At 34.1% G+C, this 13,369-nt stretch overlaps 4 protein-coding genes across 4 annotated transcripts; all 4 read left to right on the top strand.

Moving 5' to 3' along the window:
- Positions 1-5,070: 5,070 nt before the first annotated feature.
- Positions 5,071-8,840, top strand: LOC125592404 (receptor-like serine/threonine-protein kinase SD1-7). Its single transcript, XM_048767494.1, has 3 exons — positions 5,071-8,075; positions 8,140-8,350; positions 8,431-8,840. The coding sequence occupies exons 1-3, from the start codon at positions 7,866-7,868 to the stop codon at positions 8,667-8,669; spliced, it is 660 nt and encodes a 219-aa protein (XP_048623451.1). The 5' UTR covers positions 5,071-7,865; the 3' UTR covers positions 8,670-8,840.
- LOC111214523 (receptor-like serine/threonine-protein kinase SD1-6) lies at positions 6,780-7,586 on the top strand. The gene has a single exon (XM_022717453.1). It carries the CDS (start codon positions 6,780-6,782, stop codon positions 7,584-7,586), a length of 807 nt encoding a protein of 268 aa, XP_022573174.1.
- Positions 8,841-8,985: 145 nt separating the features above from the next.
- LOC125592407 (G-type lectin S-receptor-like serine/threonine-protein kinase SRK) lies at positions 8,986-9,642 on the top strand. Its single transcript, XM_048767498.1, has 2 exons — positions 8,986-9,162; positions 9,248-9,642. Exons 1-2 carry the CDS (start codon positions 9,019-9,021, stop codon positions 9,530-9,532), a joined length of 429 nt encoding a protein of 142 aa, XP_048623455.1. The 5' UTR covers positions 8,986-9,018; the 3' UTR covers positions 9,533-9,642.
- Positions 9,643-10,085: 443 nt separating this feature from the next.
- LOC125574994 lies at positions 10,086-10,667 on the top strand. The gene has a single exon (XM_013884562.3). The coding sequence runs from the start codon at positions 10,086-10,088 to the stop codon at positions 10,665-10,667; it is 582 nt and encodes a 193-aa protein (XP_013740016.1).
- The last annotated feature ends 2,702 nt before the right edge of the window (positions 10,668-13,369 follow it).

Consider the following 13,369-nt stretch of genomic DNA (forward strand, 5'->3'; position numbering starts at 1 on the left):
GATTATAATCATGATTATCTGAATAAAAACCCTAAGCCTAGCTACTTTCATCTAAGTACCAAAACCCCAATCAAATCAATCGAGCAACTGCCTTGCTCACAAACTTGCAACTTTATATTTAATCATAATCAACCAAGCTTAATCAATCTGATTAGATTTATTAGATTCCCTAGATCCCCGTGAATTCGATCCTTATATACTACAATTGAACCTTTTATTTGAGAGAATAATTCACTCCATAAGGTAATTTGAGTAAGATCATTTATGGTCTGTTTTGTAATTTGTATGTGTATTCTTTTAGTTGTGATTTGTTTTGGTAAATTTGAAAAGATATTAATAAAAAATTTGGTAAATATGTTCATGTCTACAATATTATCTTGCCAAAAGTACTTGATATTAAGGAAGCTATTGTTACAACTTCAACAGCAAAACAAATAACACAAAAAATAGTCAAATTTACTACAACAAATGGAGAAAATTTCTCAAGAAAACTTAGTCAAATGCACAAAAGATCAAACATTACATTAGTTAAAACCTATAATAGTTTCATTAAAAGTCTTTTCGGAAGTCTTACAGAAGACTTCTACTCAGAAGACTTAAATTTCAAGCGGGAAATTTAAATATAAATGGGAAATTTAAGCGGAAAACTCAAATTTTAAATGAAAATTAAAATTTCAAATTTCATGAAAGTTAAAAAGTATATCTTATGATATAAGAAGACACATTAAACCATATGACTTGATATTTTTGAAGTTACTTAACACTTTTGAAAGTTAAAAAATATATATCTTAAAGTTGAAAATAAATTTTTTACAAAAACTAACGTAGAAAACTTCTGGAGAAGTTTTCTCTCATTAACTAGAAACATTAATAAGCATGAATGTTGTTAACCTCATAATTATCACCAATTAAGTTATGAATTTCATTCAGAAGCCACAATATTAACTAATATACATCAATTAACAAGAAAATGTTAAAAAGTCTTTATGGTTTTAGAGAAAATAAAATTTTATTAAACGATGACGTAGACGACTTCCATAGAAGTCGTCCGGAAGACTTGTACGGAAGTCTTCTAGTCAATGCATAGATTAGTTTTGCAATTGACTTTATGTGTGAGAAATTTGAATTTTTCTAGGTGACTTACATGGAAGTCGTCTAGGATAAACATGTTAGTTTTGCATCTGACCGGATTATGTTAGAAATTTGATTTTTTCTAGACGGCTTACACAGAAGTCGTCCAACAGAAAAATAAAGTTTAAATATTTTTTTTTTGTAGGTGACTTCTATGTAAATCGTTTCAAGTTACTTTTGCAACTGAAAAATAAAATTTAAATATTTTATTTTATCCAGACGACTTTCTTGTAAGTTTTCCAGCAGACTCTTCTGTAATAACCAAGGTTTGACCAGAATTTCAGAATAAAATCCTAGAAGACTTGCGCGTAAAGACATTCTCATTGATCATACATCCATCAGCATTGTTCTAGATAAATTAGTTAACGTCTATAGCAATTGACCTTGGAACCTTTGAGATCGATGCCTTTTTAGATTCATCGATCTCCTAATCTTAACAACATCATTCCATCTTTTATTAGCAGCAAAAAATGTTAGACAATAACACATAAACGCCAATATCTTTAAACTCCATCTCTAGGAGCATCTCCAAAATAAACTCTATAGCTCCAAATATAGAGTTTTTTGCTCTCCAAAAAAGAATTTCAAAATTTCAAATTTGAAGTTTTGGAGAGTGAAACTCCAAATATAGAGTTTCACTTTTCAGAACTTCAAATTTGAAGTTTCATCTTTTTATTTGCATTTTGGTCCTTACAATTATACATTATATTTATAATTCTTAAATATTTTTTTGTTTATTGTTTTAATCTTTAAAACTTTTATATCTCATAAATATTTCAAATTTGTTTTATAAATTTAAGTTTAACACATGAAATTAAATAAAAATTTTAAAACAAGATTTATAATATTTTAAAACTAGAATTAAACAACAAGAATATTACAAAAAACCATAATAAAAACTTATTAAAAAGACCAAAGATTTTTTCGTTTGATGATATCAAACTATCAGCGGCCATATTATGAGGATATTCGATTCCAGCAATTTTTGGCTCGTAATCTACAAATAAAAAATAAATAGAATCATTTCTTACTTCGAAATGCACTAGTTGATCATATATGAGAGCATTACGGAAATAATTTTATGGAATAATGTAGTATTTGCTTGCAGTTTAATATCTAAATATGTACTTTTATTTATAATTTTATATTTTAGTGTAAGATTTTTTAATTAATATTTCTGTAATATTTACTTTGAAGTTTTCCAGACGACTTTCAACATCTCAGACGACTCAGACGACTTACTAGGGCTATATTTGTAAAAATAACTTCTGTTTTTTTGTTTGGTCACAAGGGGCTGGGCTGTAATTTCACAAGGCTTTTAGGTTAGTTTTGCATTTGATTCAAGTTTGGGTATAGGTTTGGGATTAAAGTCAAGTTGTGGGTTAGTTTTGGTAAATTCTCCAATATTTATATATATGTACTACTTATTTATAGAAGTTTTATGAATTTACATCAACTATGACAAATATAAGGAACATAGTGTAAAATATAAATAATTTTAAAGTTAGGTTTGAAGTTGTACTTTTGGAGAAGAACACAATGAAACTTCAAATATAGAGTTTTGGAAACTTCAAAATAGAGTTCATTTTTGGAGATGCTCTAAGAAACAATCAAATATATCTTTAGGAAAAAGCTCCATTGATGTCTCTTTTACTCTTAACAAGTTGCGATTCTTCATCTAAGAATCCAGCTCTACAAAGCAAATCAATCAAGCATCCATAATGCTCTAGCTTTGGGGAATGATTGTATGTATTCTCTTGTTTTATCTGATGGAAATAACTTCTCCCTTCATCGACTAACCTGTGTGGCAACAAGAGTTTAAAACCATTTGATTCCAGCGCTTACAACATACAACACGCAGAGATAACAACATCCTCTCCCAGCTATCAAAACCTGCTTCCAGAAACTCTCATAGAGCAACCAGACAATGGAATCCAGTCACCATGAAATTACGGAAGCAATAGCAGCACACAGAGATTAAGCAATCCAACTTAATTCTTCACCCTTTTCATATCAGACAAAATCAAAATTCTTTATACAGATCTCTCCACCTGGAATCAAATCAAGTAGGGTTGTTTGATTTATTGTTGCCCACTAAAATCATCTTGGTTCAACATATCTATAACATCAAATATTTATGGGTACAAGAATCTATACTATACTAAAAGGAGGATATAAGCTTCTCTTACAGTGTCCACGTAGGCACAAAAAATCATCCAATCAGAGAGTCCGAAATTGCCACGTCATCTCATTTATTTTTTCGTAAAAAATAAAAAAAAATGCAAAGGAAATGATCGAACCCGGGTTAGTATGACATAAATATAGGGCAAATACCACTAAGCCATTGAAACTTTCTTGGACACATATACAAGAATCACTAAATATGTAATCACACTCTTATGTACATTTACAATAATATGGATTCAACTTTCAAGACTCCGATACTTTGTTTTGTAAAAAAAAATAAGTAAGTGATTAAGCTAATATATTCTTTGAAAGTGTGAGAACATTGACAAATATGAAAAAACATAGATTTTTTTTTTTCGTGACAAAGTTAAGAATTTTGTAAAAGTAAATTTAACATATAAATTTTCGTGACAAATATGAAAAAGCATAGATTTTTGTACAATTTTGACAAAACAACTCAAAACATAGTTCTCTAATGCCTTAATAAAATATTATTTAAGGGTGCAATAATTAAATATATCAATTCAATAAATTTTGTAATTTATAGACAAATCAATAACACAACAAATTTTAAAACATTTGTTTAACCTATCGATTTCTTTTCATGAAATCCAATTAAAAAAAAATAAAAAACAATTAAATTTATTTAATTACAATTTTATTCAATTTTGATTAATTTCAAATTGTAATAATGTATCTTTTTGAAGTTACAAAAAAATAATGTTCTTTCTTTATTACACTAGCATTATATATAGATTCCACATACACAAATAAATATAATATAACAACATAAGCTTGCTTTCCCCGATTCATATGAAAACTTTTTAAGTTATCCACCAAAGCAAATTAATTAAATCAATCAAATTGTTAGAATACAAAAAATTCATATATAATTTTATTTTAAATTTATTTATTTAAAAAGTGTATTTTCATTAAAAACAAAATAATAAATAAGTAAAACTGATTTGATGGTAATTTTTATGACATATATATATTATGTGAAAGAAATATAAGCTTATTATGGAAAAAAATCTTAAATACAAAAAACTCTAAAATTAACAAAAAAAAACTAATAAAAATTAAACTATGATATCAATTGAAAACTTTTTAGACAATATTAATAAAATATTTAAGCGATAAATAGACAAATTTGATTTTTTTTTGCCAGCCAAAAGTTTATTATTAATTAGCATCAGTTATTTCAAGATGTTTAAGACATGATGGACTTAAATGATATATGAACTATGAATAGTAGTACTTTGTAAAGCTGACTTAGATAACACATATGCACATCATTTCCAGTCCTTTTTGATGCTTAAATTCAATTTCTTCAGAGCAGTTATTCCACAAAGAGATCGTATAAGATATTGTTTTGATATTCAGATTTGTTTCTTTACTATTAAGAAGATTGATAACTGTAAAAATATCTTCTTCGAATATTATATGTCTATAACCGAATCCCAAACTTGAGACAACTTTGTTTAAAAAGTAAATAATTTCATTTTTTATATTATATAATAAATATATATTATTTACTGATAATAAAAATATAGTTATTCATTTATGCAAATATGTGAATCAAGTACAACAATCAAACAACATAATGATTTCCACAAAGAAAATTTAAAAAATATATTTATTTTATGTAGTTTTATTTTATATTCTTTAAATAATGTAATACAATATTACACATTATTTTTTTAGAATTGAGAAATACATATATATGAGTTAGACAAATTAAGCGATAATTAGACAAATTTGTTTTTTTTTTTGCCTGCCAAAAAGTTTATTATTAATTAGCATCAGTTATTTCAAGATGTTAAATGTATTAATCTTTAGAAAATGTGAAGAGTAGCTTTTAAATTGTAGATATCTTCTTACAATTCTGTTAGGCTCTATTCGTATTATATTGCGTGATCATAGTTTAAAAGATTATAATATTTTTATTAAAATAGTCATCTAATATTATATTGTTTTGAATTAAAATATTTACTCAGTTTTGTATTAATTTCTGCTGAGTATGGTAGGGGCAGAGGGAATTTCCGGTGGAGCGGTGAAATGCGTTGAGGGAATGTCTAATGTTTTTTTACCTGGAGAATTTACCTATTTTGAATAGATTAAAGATTGTTTCGATGTTTTTATCAGGCATGGACAAATTTTATGGTTTGAAGGCGTGACCGACTAATGTTATTTCTACGACTGGATCCTACTTTGTTCTTGTGTCTGGAACATTAAGTTTTTTTAATGGTAAAATATTAAGTTTTTTTTTTGGTAAAACATTAAGTTTGTACTATTTTTCAATAAATGTAAAGTTGAAAAAAAAAACTGGACACAACATATGAAGATTGAAATACAAGCAACACTCAGACCAAGAAGAGCGACTGGCCATATATAACTCATTAGTGTCATCTATAAGGGAAACACAGCACATGCAGCTACTAAGCATAAAAAAGGGTTTACAGCTTTATTAACATAGAAAACCAACCAGGTCATATTGTGGCAAACGTTTGACACTAAAAGTAAACAACTTAACAAGACCAAATTCGATTATACATTTAATCTGCAGAGTCAAACAAAGACCAAGATCGACTAGATAGCTAATCTGCAGTGCAGAAGCTGAGGTCAACAGGGTAAAGCCATAGATTTTCAAACATATACCCGGAGCAACGGCGGAGAAGAGTTAGGCAACAAGACCGGACGAGATCTAGGATCGTCGGAGAAATCGAAGTTTATGTCACCACTGAAGTCGAGACAGGTCGAACATACCTAAGCTATCTTTTTCTTTTTTTTTGGAAAAAAAAAAATAATGTTTTCTGTTTTAATATTTAATGACCATGTTGTATAGGTAATGGTATCCGGAACATATAATATAGAGAGGAATGGGGTTTGTGTTCTTCTTTTTTCTGGAGTATGTGTGGAAACTGGAAAGTCAAAAGTAAGTTCTTTTATCTCTATTAAAAAAAACCTAACTACTTCTTCTTCTTCTTCGTCTGAGCATATCTGGTCATTTTGTCAAAAAAAAAGAAAAAAAAAATGTTCAGACGTCTTTCTTTCTTAGTTTTATTTTGTACGTCTGCATTAAGCTTCGAACTGTGGCTTTCAGAAAAAAATGAGAGAATTGTGTCCCTGAGTTCAATCTTCGAACTCGGTCTCTTCAAAGATGGTACTGGTTGGTATTTGGGAATCTGGTTCAGACAATTCCCAGAAAAAGTAGTATGGACCGGTAATCGGGGCAGTCCTCTCTACAGTTCCGTAGGAAAACTTCAAATAAGCAGTTCAGCTGGGATCCAACTCTTCGACGAGTCTGGCTACATGACGTGGCATACAGATCTCACAAGTCCTGCTGCTGTAGACGACGCGCCGTTGACTGCTTATCTGTCCGATATTGGAAATCTGACAACAACCCAAATGGGATCTTGTGGCAGAGCTTTGATCACCCAGCAGATGTTTTACTTCCAGGCATGAATCTTGGAATGGAATTGTTAAGTTCTGGCACGTTCTACTACGGGGCAGGAGGGTATCAATATTACATATGGGAGTCTTCTAGGAAAATTTATCGTATCGACCCCATATACTACGGTAGAGAGTCAACCAATAGTTACACTATCAGTTTGCCCAGGGCCACAACGACCAACTACCACGCAACTTTGAAGCTGTTCCATACTGGCTTGTTGATCTGGTCCGAGTGGACTCGGAGAGATAGAAAGTGGAAGGATTTGGTGATTGCACCATCTGATAGTTGCGATAAATACACTACATGTGGAAGTGGAACCAATGCGTACTGCTCTATGAACCCGCTCAAGTCTTTTGAATGTTTCCCAGGGTTTCGGCCTCAAACTGATTCGGAGAGGAATCAAGACAGCAGCTACGTTTCACATGGACATTGCGTGAGGAAATCGCCGCTGGCCTGCTCCGATGCTGATGGGTTTCAGCTGCTGAAGAATATGAAACTTCCAGAAACTGATAATTGGACAATCTCTTACGAGGGAGTGGGTTTGGAGGAATGTAAGGAGAGGTGTCTCAGGACCTGTAACTGTACGGCGTTTGCAAACACGGACATGCCAACTGGTGTGCGGAGTTGTGTGATGTGGACGGTAAGCTTGGAGGATACTCGACGTTATAGCACCAACCGGGGTCAAAATCTTTACGTCAAACTGGCTGCTCTTGACATAAAAGAAACGGATCATCGGATTTACCGTTGGCGCAATCGTTTTGCTTCTTCTAATTGTCGTCGTCACGTTCTGCTGCTGCTGGAAGAGATACAATAATGCAGTTTTGTTAGGTAAACACTACCACTTGCTGTTCAATTTCGACTTTGAAAGTTGGTCCTGATCTCTCTTTGTCAATTGTAGCACCTGCAGAGGTAACGAACCAAAACCTACCTGCGGAGGAGGAGGAGGAGGAGGAGGAGGAGGAGGAGGAGGAGGAGGAGGAAGAGGAGTGGCGGACGGAGGTGGATGGGTATAGGGTCCTGTGCCCCCTACTCTTTTTTTTTTTTTTTTGCTTAGATAACTTAGTTTATCCACTAAACTAATAATCTTATAATTATGGAAAAAATTAAAAGGTGCCTCCAATCTAATTTAATTATTGTTGTTTTTAGCACTGTCACCCCTACAGAAAATGTTTCTAGATCCGCTCCTGAGGAAGAGACGACTGGTAGTTTGACATCTTTATTCATGGAGTTTGACGTCATCGCCCAAGCCACAAACAATTTTTCAGATGAAATCGGATCTGGTGGCTTCGCCAAAGTTTACAAGGTAAAGAGCGCATGACTCTGTGTGAGCATTCTTTAACTTACATTTAATATTTAACAACATACAGGGGAGGTTACTTGACGGGAAAGACATAGCGGTGAAACGTCTTTATAAACTGACAACTCACGCAATCCAAGGGTTCTGGAACGAAGTGAACCTCATAGCAGTTCTGCAACATACGAACCTAGTTCGACTTATTGGTTTTTTCGATGACCCCGATACCAAGATTCTCGTCTACGAGTACCTGCCAAGATCTAGCCTCAACACTTACATTTACAGTACTGGCCTTTTTTCCCTTTTTTTTCAATACCAAAAAAAAAGAAGAAGAAATGATCTAATTTTGGTTTGTGATGCACAGACACAACCCGGAGCGATGTGCTTGATTGGAACAAACGTATGGACATCGCCAAGGGAATTGCTCGAGGGCTACTATATCTTCACCAAGATTCTAGGGTTAGGATCATTCACCTTGACCTCAAACTTAGCAACGTCTTGCTTTGTGACCAAATGATACCTAGGATCTCGGATTTTGGAACGGCTAAGCGCCTTGATGGGGAAGATACTGAAGTTGTTGCCAGTAGAGCGACTGGAACTTAGTAAGCAATAAAGATCCTCAATCCATTCATGCATATATATATATACCTTTCTCGTTTAATCTTTTTTTTTTAAATAAATATTATTTATATATCGCAGCAGCCAGTGCCGGCTTTGGGGTGGTGCTGAAGGTGCAAATGCACTGGGCCCTTTTATTTTCATTAGAATTTTTTACCTGTTTTAGGGCCTTTATTTTTTGAATTTTACTTGTTTTAGGGCCTTGATTTGTTGAGCTTTACTTTTTTAGGGCCCTATTTTTTTGAATTCTTTAAAATCATGTATTTACACAGGTAAATTTTATTGTATGGCACAGGGCCCACATACATTTTAAGCCGGGCCTGGCAGCGGCTATATGGCTCCAGAGTACGCGATAGATGGCGTGTGCTCCGTTAAAGCTGATGTGTTCAGCTTTGGAGTGCTGCTTCTTGAAATGGTCAGCGGAATAAACGCAAGAGAGTTCTATTGGAAAAATGACTATAAAAGTTTCGTAGGCTTCGTAAGATTTTTATTTATAGCAACCAAATCCATAATTATTTACTTTTACAAAACAGCGAGATCTCTTATCATCTCAGATTCTACAGATGTGGAACCTATGGCTTCAAGGCAAAGTGCTAGATATCGTAGACCCATATTTCACATCATCATCATCATCATCTTCGTATCAACCAGAAGAAGCTCTCAGGTGCATTCAAATTGGCCTCTTGTGTGTTCAAGCCCACCGCGAGGACAGGCCCCCCATGGCTTCTATTATATTGATGCTTGGGAGTCAAAACGAGTTAATCAGTCTTCCTAAACCGCCTGCTGATTTATTGCTATTACAAGATCCACAAGGTGAATCTTTCACGGCAAGTGTAGCGACGGCGTAGATTGTCGTGCCCATACGCATACATATATATATATATATATATTTTTTTTTTCTATATACTGTATATAGTGATGATTTCATATTATTTTCTTTGTATGCAATATATTTAGAGAAAAAGACCAAAATAGCACTAAATCAAGTTTTTGTTCCCAAACTAGCACTCAAGGCCAAAAGTCACAAAAATAGCACTCAAGAGGTGGGGTTTAGGGTTTAGAATTTAGGGTTTAGGGTTTAGAGTTTAGGTTTTAGGGTTTAAAGTTGAGAAGTGAGATTTTGGAGATAAGATTTCAAATTTTGAAAAATAAAAAAATTTAAATTTTTCAAAAGATATAATGCTATTTTGGTCATTTTAGTTTTTGAGTGCTATTTTTGTGATATAAACTTAGAAAGGTGCTATTTTTGAGATTTGCCCATATATTTATTATATAAAATTATATACATTATATATATAAGTAATTAGTGTTTTACAGCTGTTTCATTAAATATTTTTATTTCATTTTTTTTAGAAAAGCTAACAAACAGAAATGTGGTAGTTTAGAATCAGACAGACCGCGATGGTTGCAGATGCCATCTCAGGATCATCATGGACACTACCGCACCCTAGATCACACCAGGAAGTGGAATTTCATGCTTACTTAACTACTCTTACTCTCCCCTTATCTCATGATGTGAATGATGTATTTGAATGGGTTGCTGGTGACTCTCCCTTGCGTGTTTTCAGGTCGTCTACTACGTGGGAGGTGCTGAGACCACGACAGGAGAAAAAGGATTGGGTGGACGCTGTCTTGTTCAAGGGAGCGGTTCCTAAGCACTGCTTCACGATGTGGGTGGCGAACTACGACAGACTACCTACGAGATCAAGGTTTGCTGGCTGGGGAATGCTACTTTCTGCGGAATGTGCTTTCTGCTCCAGATTCGATGAAACAAGAGACCATCTCATGCTCACCTGCGAGTATAGTAACCAAGTCTGGAAGGCGGTGCTTCTCAAATGCCAATCGCCTTCAACTCAGCTCACCAACTGGTCTGAACTTCTGTCTTGGATCAGAGCATCACCGTCAAAGAAGCTAACCTTACTGAGAAAGTTAGCCACTCAAACCACTATTTTTTTCATCTTTGGAAACAAAGAAACAACCTAATGCATAACCAGACTTCAACCCCACCTGAGTCTGTCTTCTATGGCATTGATAAAGACATGAGAAATATTATTTCAGCTAGGAGACTCAGTAAGCATTTTCACTCGCTTATGGCGATGTGGTTGAGCTAAGGAGATTAGCTTCCTTGTAGTTTGTATTCTCTAAGTTCCATCTTGTTTTTTCTCTTTTTTGCCAAGATGGCTCTAGACTAAGATCTACTTTGTAACATCCTTCTTTCATTATATGATATTTACATTTTAGCAAAAAAAGTATCTCAAAGCTCTTCTTTGAGAAATCTCATACGCTTTTATTTCCTATTTTTTTTTATTTAAATTTTTAAAAAATGTTAGATACTACTCACCTAACACAGTGTCAAATTGAAAGGTTTTATCCATATGCAAAATATTCCTATCGATGGTCTGATGGTCTTCAGTACACCAACTCCTGGTTATCAACAAATATTTATTGGGATGTACCTTTTTGAGAGTTTTACTAGGGTTAACCGATTTAAGCTGATCTGTAACAGGATTATTACCTGTTTAACAAAAAGAAGATACAAAACACTACTAATAAACAATATTCTTGTAAGGAAACTAATTAAGCTTATAGTCTGCTTAATTCTAGTCTTTATTCGGAAACTCGCTAGGCGTTACGCGTGCGGCACACACGGACCTAGCGATTTATCGAAAAAACAGAAAAATCAGAGATTACGCGAGGAGAAATTTTTTATACTTTTATATGTATAATACTATATTCTATACATATAATACAATTTTTTTGTATAATACATGTTTATGAAAGAGATATCAATGATACTAAAACTTATAGATTCATAAATACATACCAATTATATCAGAAAATATAATGTACTTCTTTTAGTTCACATCCAATACACATCATTGGTCTTTTATGTCATTGGTGATTAATAATTTATTTAGGCCGTAGAGAAAATGAGTTAATAATTTAGTTGGGCTTAGGAAAAATGGTTTTCATTGAGGAATTACACAAGTTGGGCTACGCGGTTTTAGTTATTAAGCGGACGAGTTATTAATTCAACGGACTCTACGCTTGATACGTCCTAAATTCGGAGTTTCGGACAAGGATCACTCAATGGGACTTTGGATATGAACTCGCCAAAGATGGGAGAACTAGGTGGATTGAAAGGCGATACAAAAGGTTGCGGAAAGACCTTATGATACTACCGGCTTCGATTGTGGTTTGGAATGTTACGTCAAGACCAACAAGAGAATATTTGTTTACTTGGAGAATCATTCGACAAGAAACAAGACTGTTCTAAGCGATGAACAAAGAAATAAACTCATAAAAAGGGGAAAATCATTCATTTATTTCGTGGCTCATAGGCCCTATATATAGGATTACAAGTTGTAGAAATTCAAAAAAAAAAGTGCTAAAAACAAGGGATTGAAAATAGAATCAAAGACTCGAAAATATTAAATGAGTCAAGGCGCGGAATCTGATAAAGACCAGACAAGATAACCCTTAGGCTACTGTCCAGGTTAATTCTGGTCGTGTTGGTCCATGGTGGGAAGGATAACGACACACGCGGGATGATCCACACACCCGCCAGACGTTCCACACGAACAGACTGAACTTTTGGATGATCCGCTTGACCAAGATGTGTACTGTCGTGAGACAAGTCTTGGGACAGCTTGAGACTCCTTCCTTAGTGATATATCTGAGTGAGAAATCCATTAAAAAGGTCAAACACTGAAGTAAGAACGTCAGTACAGCCTTCGGGACACGCGGGCCGCACAAAAAGGGCAATAAGGGAGAATCTGCGGCCATCTTTGGATTCTTCGCGTCCCAAGTGGATTCTGGCTCGACCATCAGTCTTATCTTGACGAGAAGGTCGGGAAAGGAGTGATGTGGATCGATCAATTCCATCTCTAGGTCGTGGTTCCAGACTGAGCTCTATTCTGGACGTATGTGGGTCAATACGATGGACAGCACGTGCAGTACGGTCGGGATGATCGGATGGGATGGTACGGAAGGTCTGATCATCACGTTCCGATGGGAGAATATGATCAGTATGGACAGAATGAACTGATGGGATGACACGGTCAGTATGTTCAGCACGATATGATGGTAAAACCTCGGATGGGTCGAGCTGGCTGACAAGATCGCCTCCTTGGGCTGTGTCCATGATCCAAGCAGGTCGGTGCTCAAACCGGGGCGCATCATTCCCTCCCTCTTCAAAAGGATTTGACCTCAAATCCATTTTACCTGAAACAAAAGAGAATGAATCAGACAAAAATAATTTTTAAATCATGTAAAATTCAATGTAAGAAGATTTTGGACATAAACTTCCTTGGAGTTTTGAACTTGTTTCCCTCAAGTATTTCCAGTTCCATGTTCCAAGATCATAAGTGTTGTGTCGACCTTCTCTGCTTACTTCCATCTGAAACTGATCCTTTTTATCCTGCACTTTCAAAAAAACTAGAAGAACCACATCCAATCTGCGAAAGAAATAATCAAAGGGTCGTTTCTCTATCCTTAAGACATCAAAAACATGATCAAAGCTCTTAGAATAATCATCAAGCACGTGGGTAAACATCATGCAAGTAATCTGATCACCAAAAATCGGTTTACTAATTCCAAAATCAGGCACAACTGTGAAACTGTTAGGAAAAGAATGAAACAATGCCAATTTTGAAAACTCCTCATCATGACGAGATCAAAGTGAT

The sequence above is a fragment of the Brassica napus genome, chromosome A3 (assembly GCF_020379485.1).
Source record: "Brassica napus cultivar Da-Ae chromosome A3, Da-Ae, whole genome shotgun sequence".
Taxonomy (NCBI): Eukaryota; Viridiplantae; Streptophyta; class Magnoliopsida; order Brassicales; family Brassicaceae; genus Brassica; species Brassica napus.

Coding starts and splice junctions, on each gene's coding strand:
- LOC111214523 (XM_022717453.1), top strand. CDS start 6,780: ATGAATCTTGGAATGGAATTGTTAAGTTCTGGCACGTTCTACTACGGG.
- LOC125592404 (XM_048767494.1), top strand. CDS start 7,866: ATGGAAAAAATTAAAAGGTGCCTCCAATCTAATTTAATTATTGTTGTT. Junction 8,076..8,139: donor GCTTCGCCAAAGTTTACAAG/GTAAAGAGCGCA, acceptor AACAACATACAG/GGGAGGTTACTTGACGGGAA. Junction 8,351..8,430: donor CCTCAACACTTACATTTACA/GTACTGGCCTTT, acceptor TGTGATGCACAG/ACACAACCCGGAGCGATGTG.
- LOC125592407 (XM_048767498.1), top strand. CDS start 9,019: ATGGCTCCAGAGTACGCGATAGATGGCGTGTGCTCCGTTAAAGCTGAT. Junction 9,163..9,247: donor ATAAAAGTTTCGTAGGCTTC/GTAAGATTTTTA, acceptor CAGATTCTACAG/ATGTGGAACCTATGGCTTCA.
- LOC125574994 (XM_013884562.3), top strand. CDS start 10,086: ATGGTTGCAGATGCCATCTCAGGATCATCATGGACACTACCGCACCCT.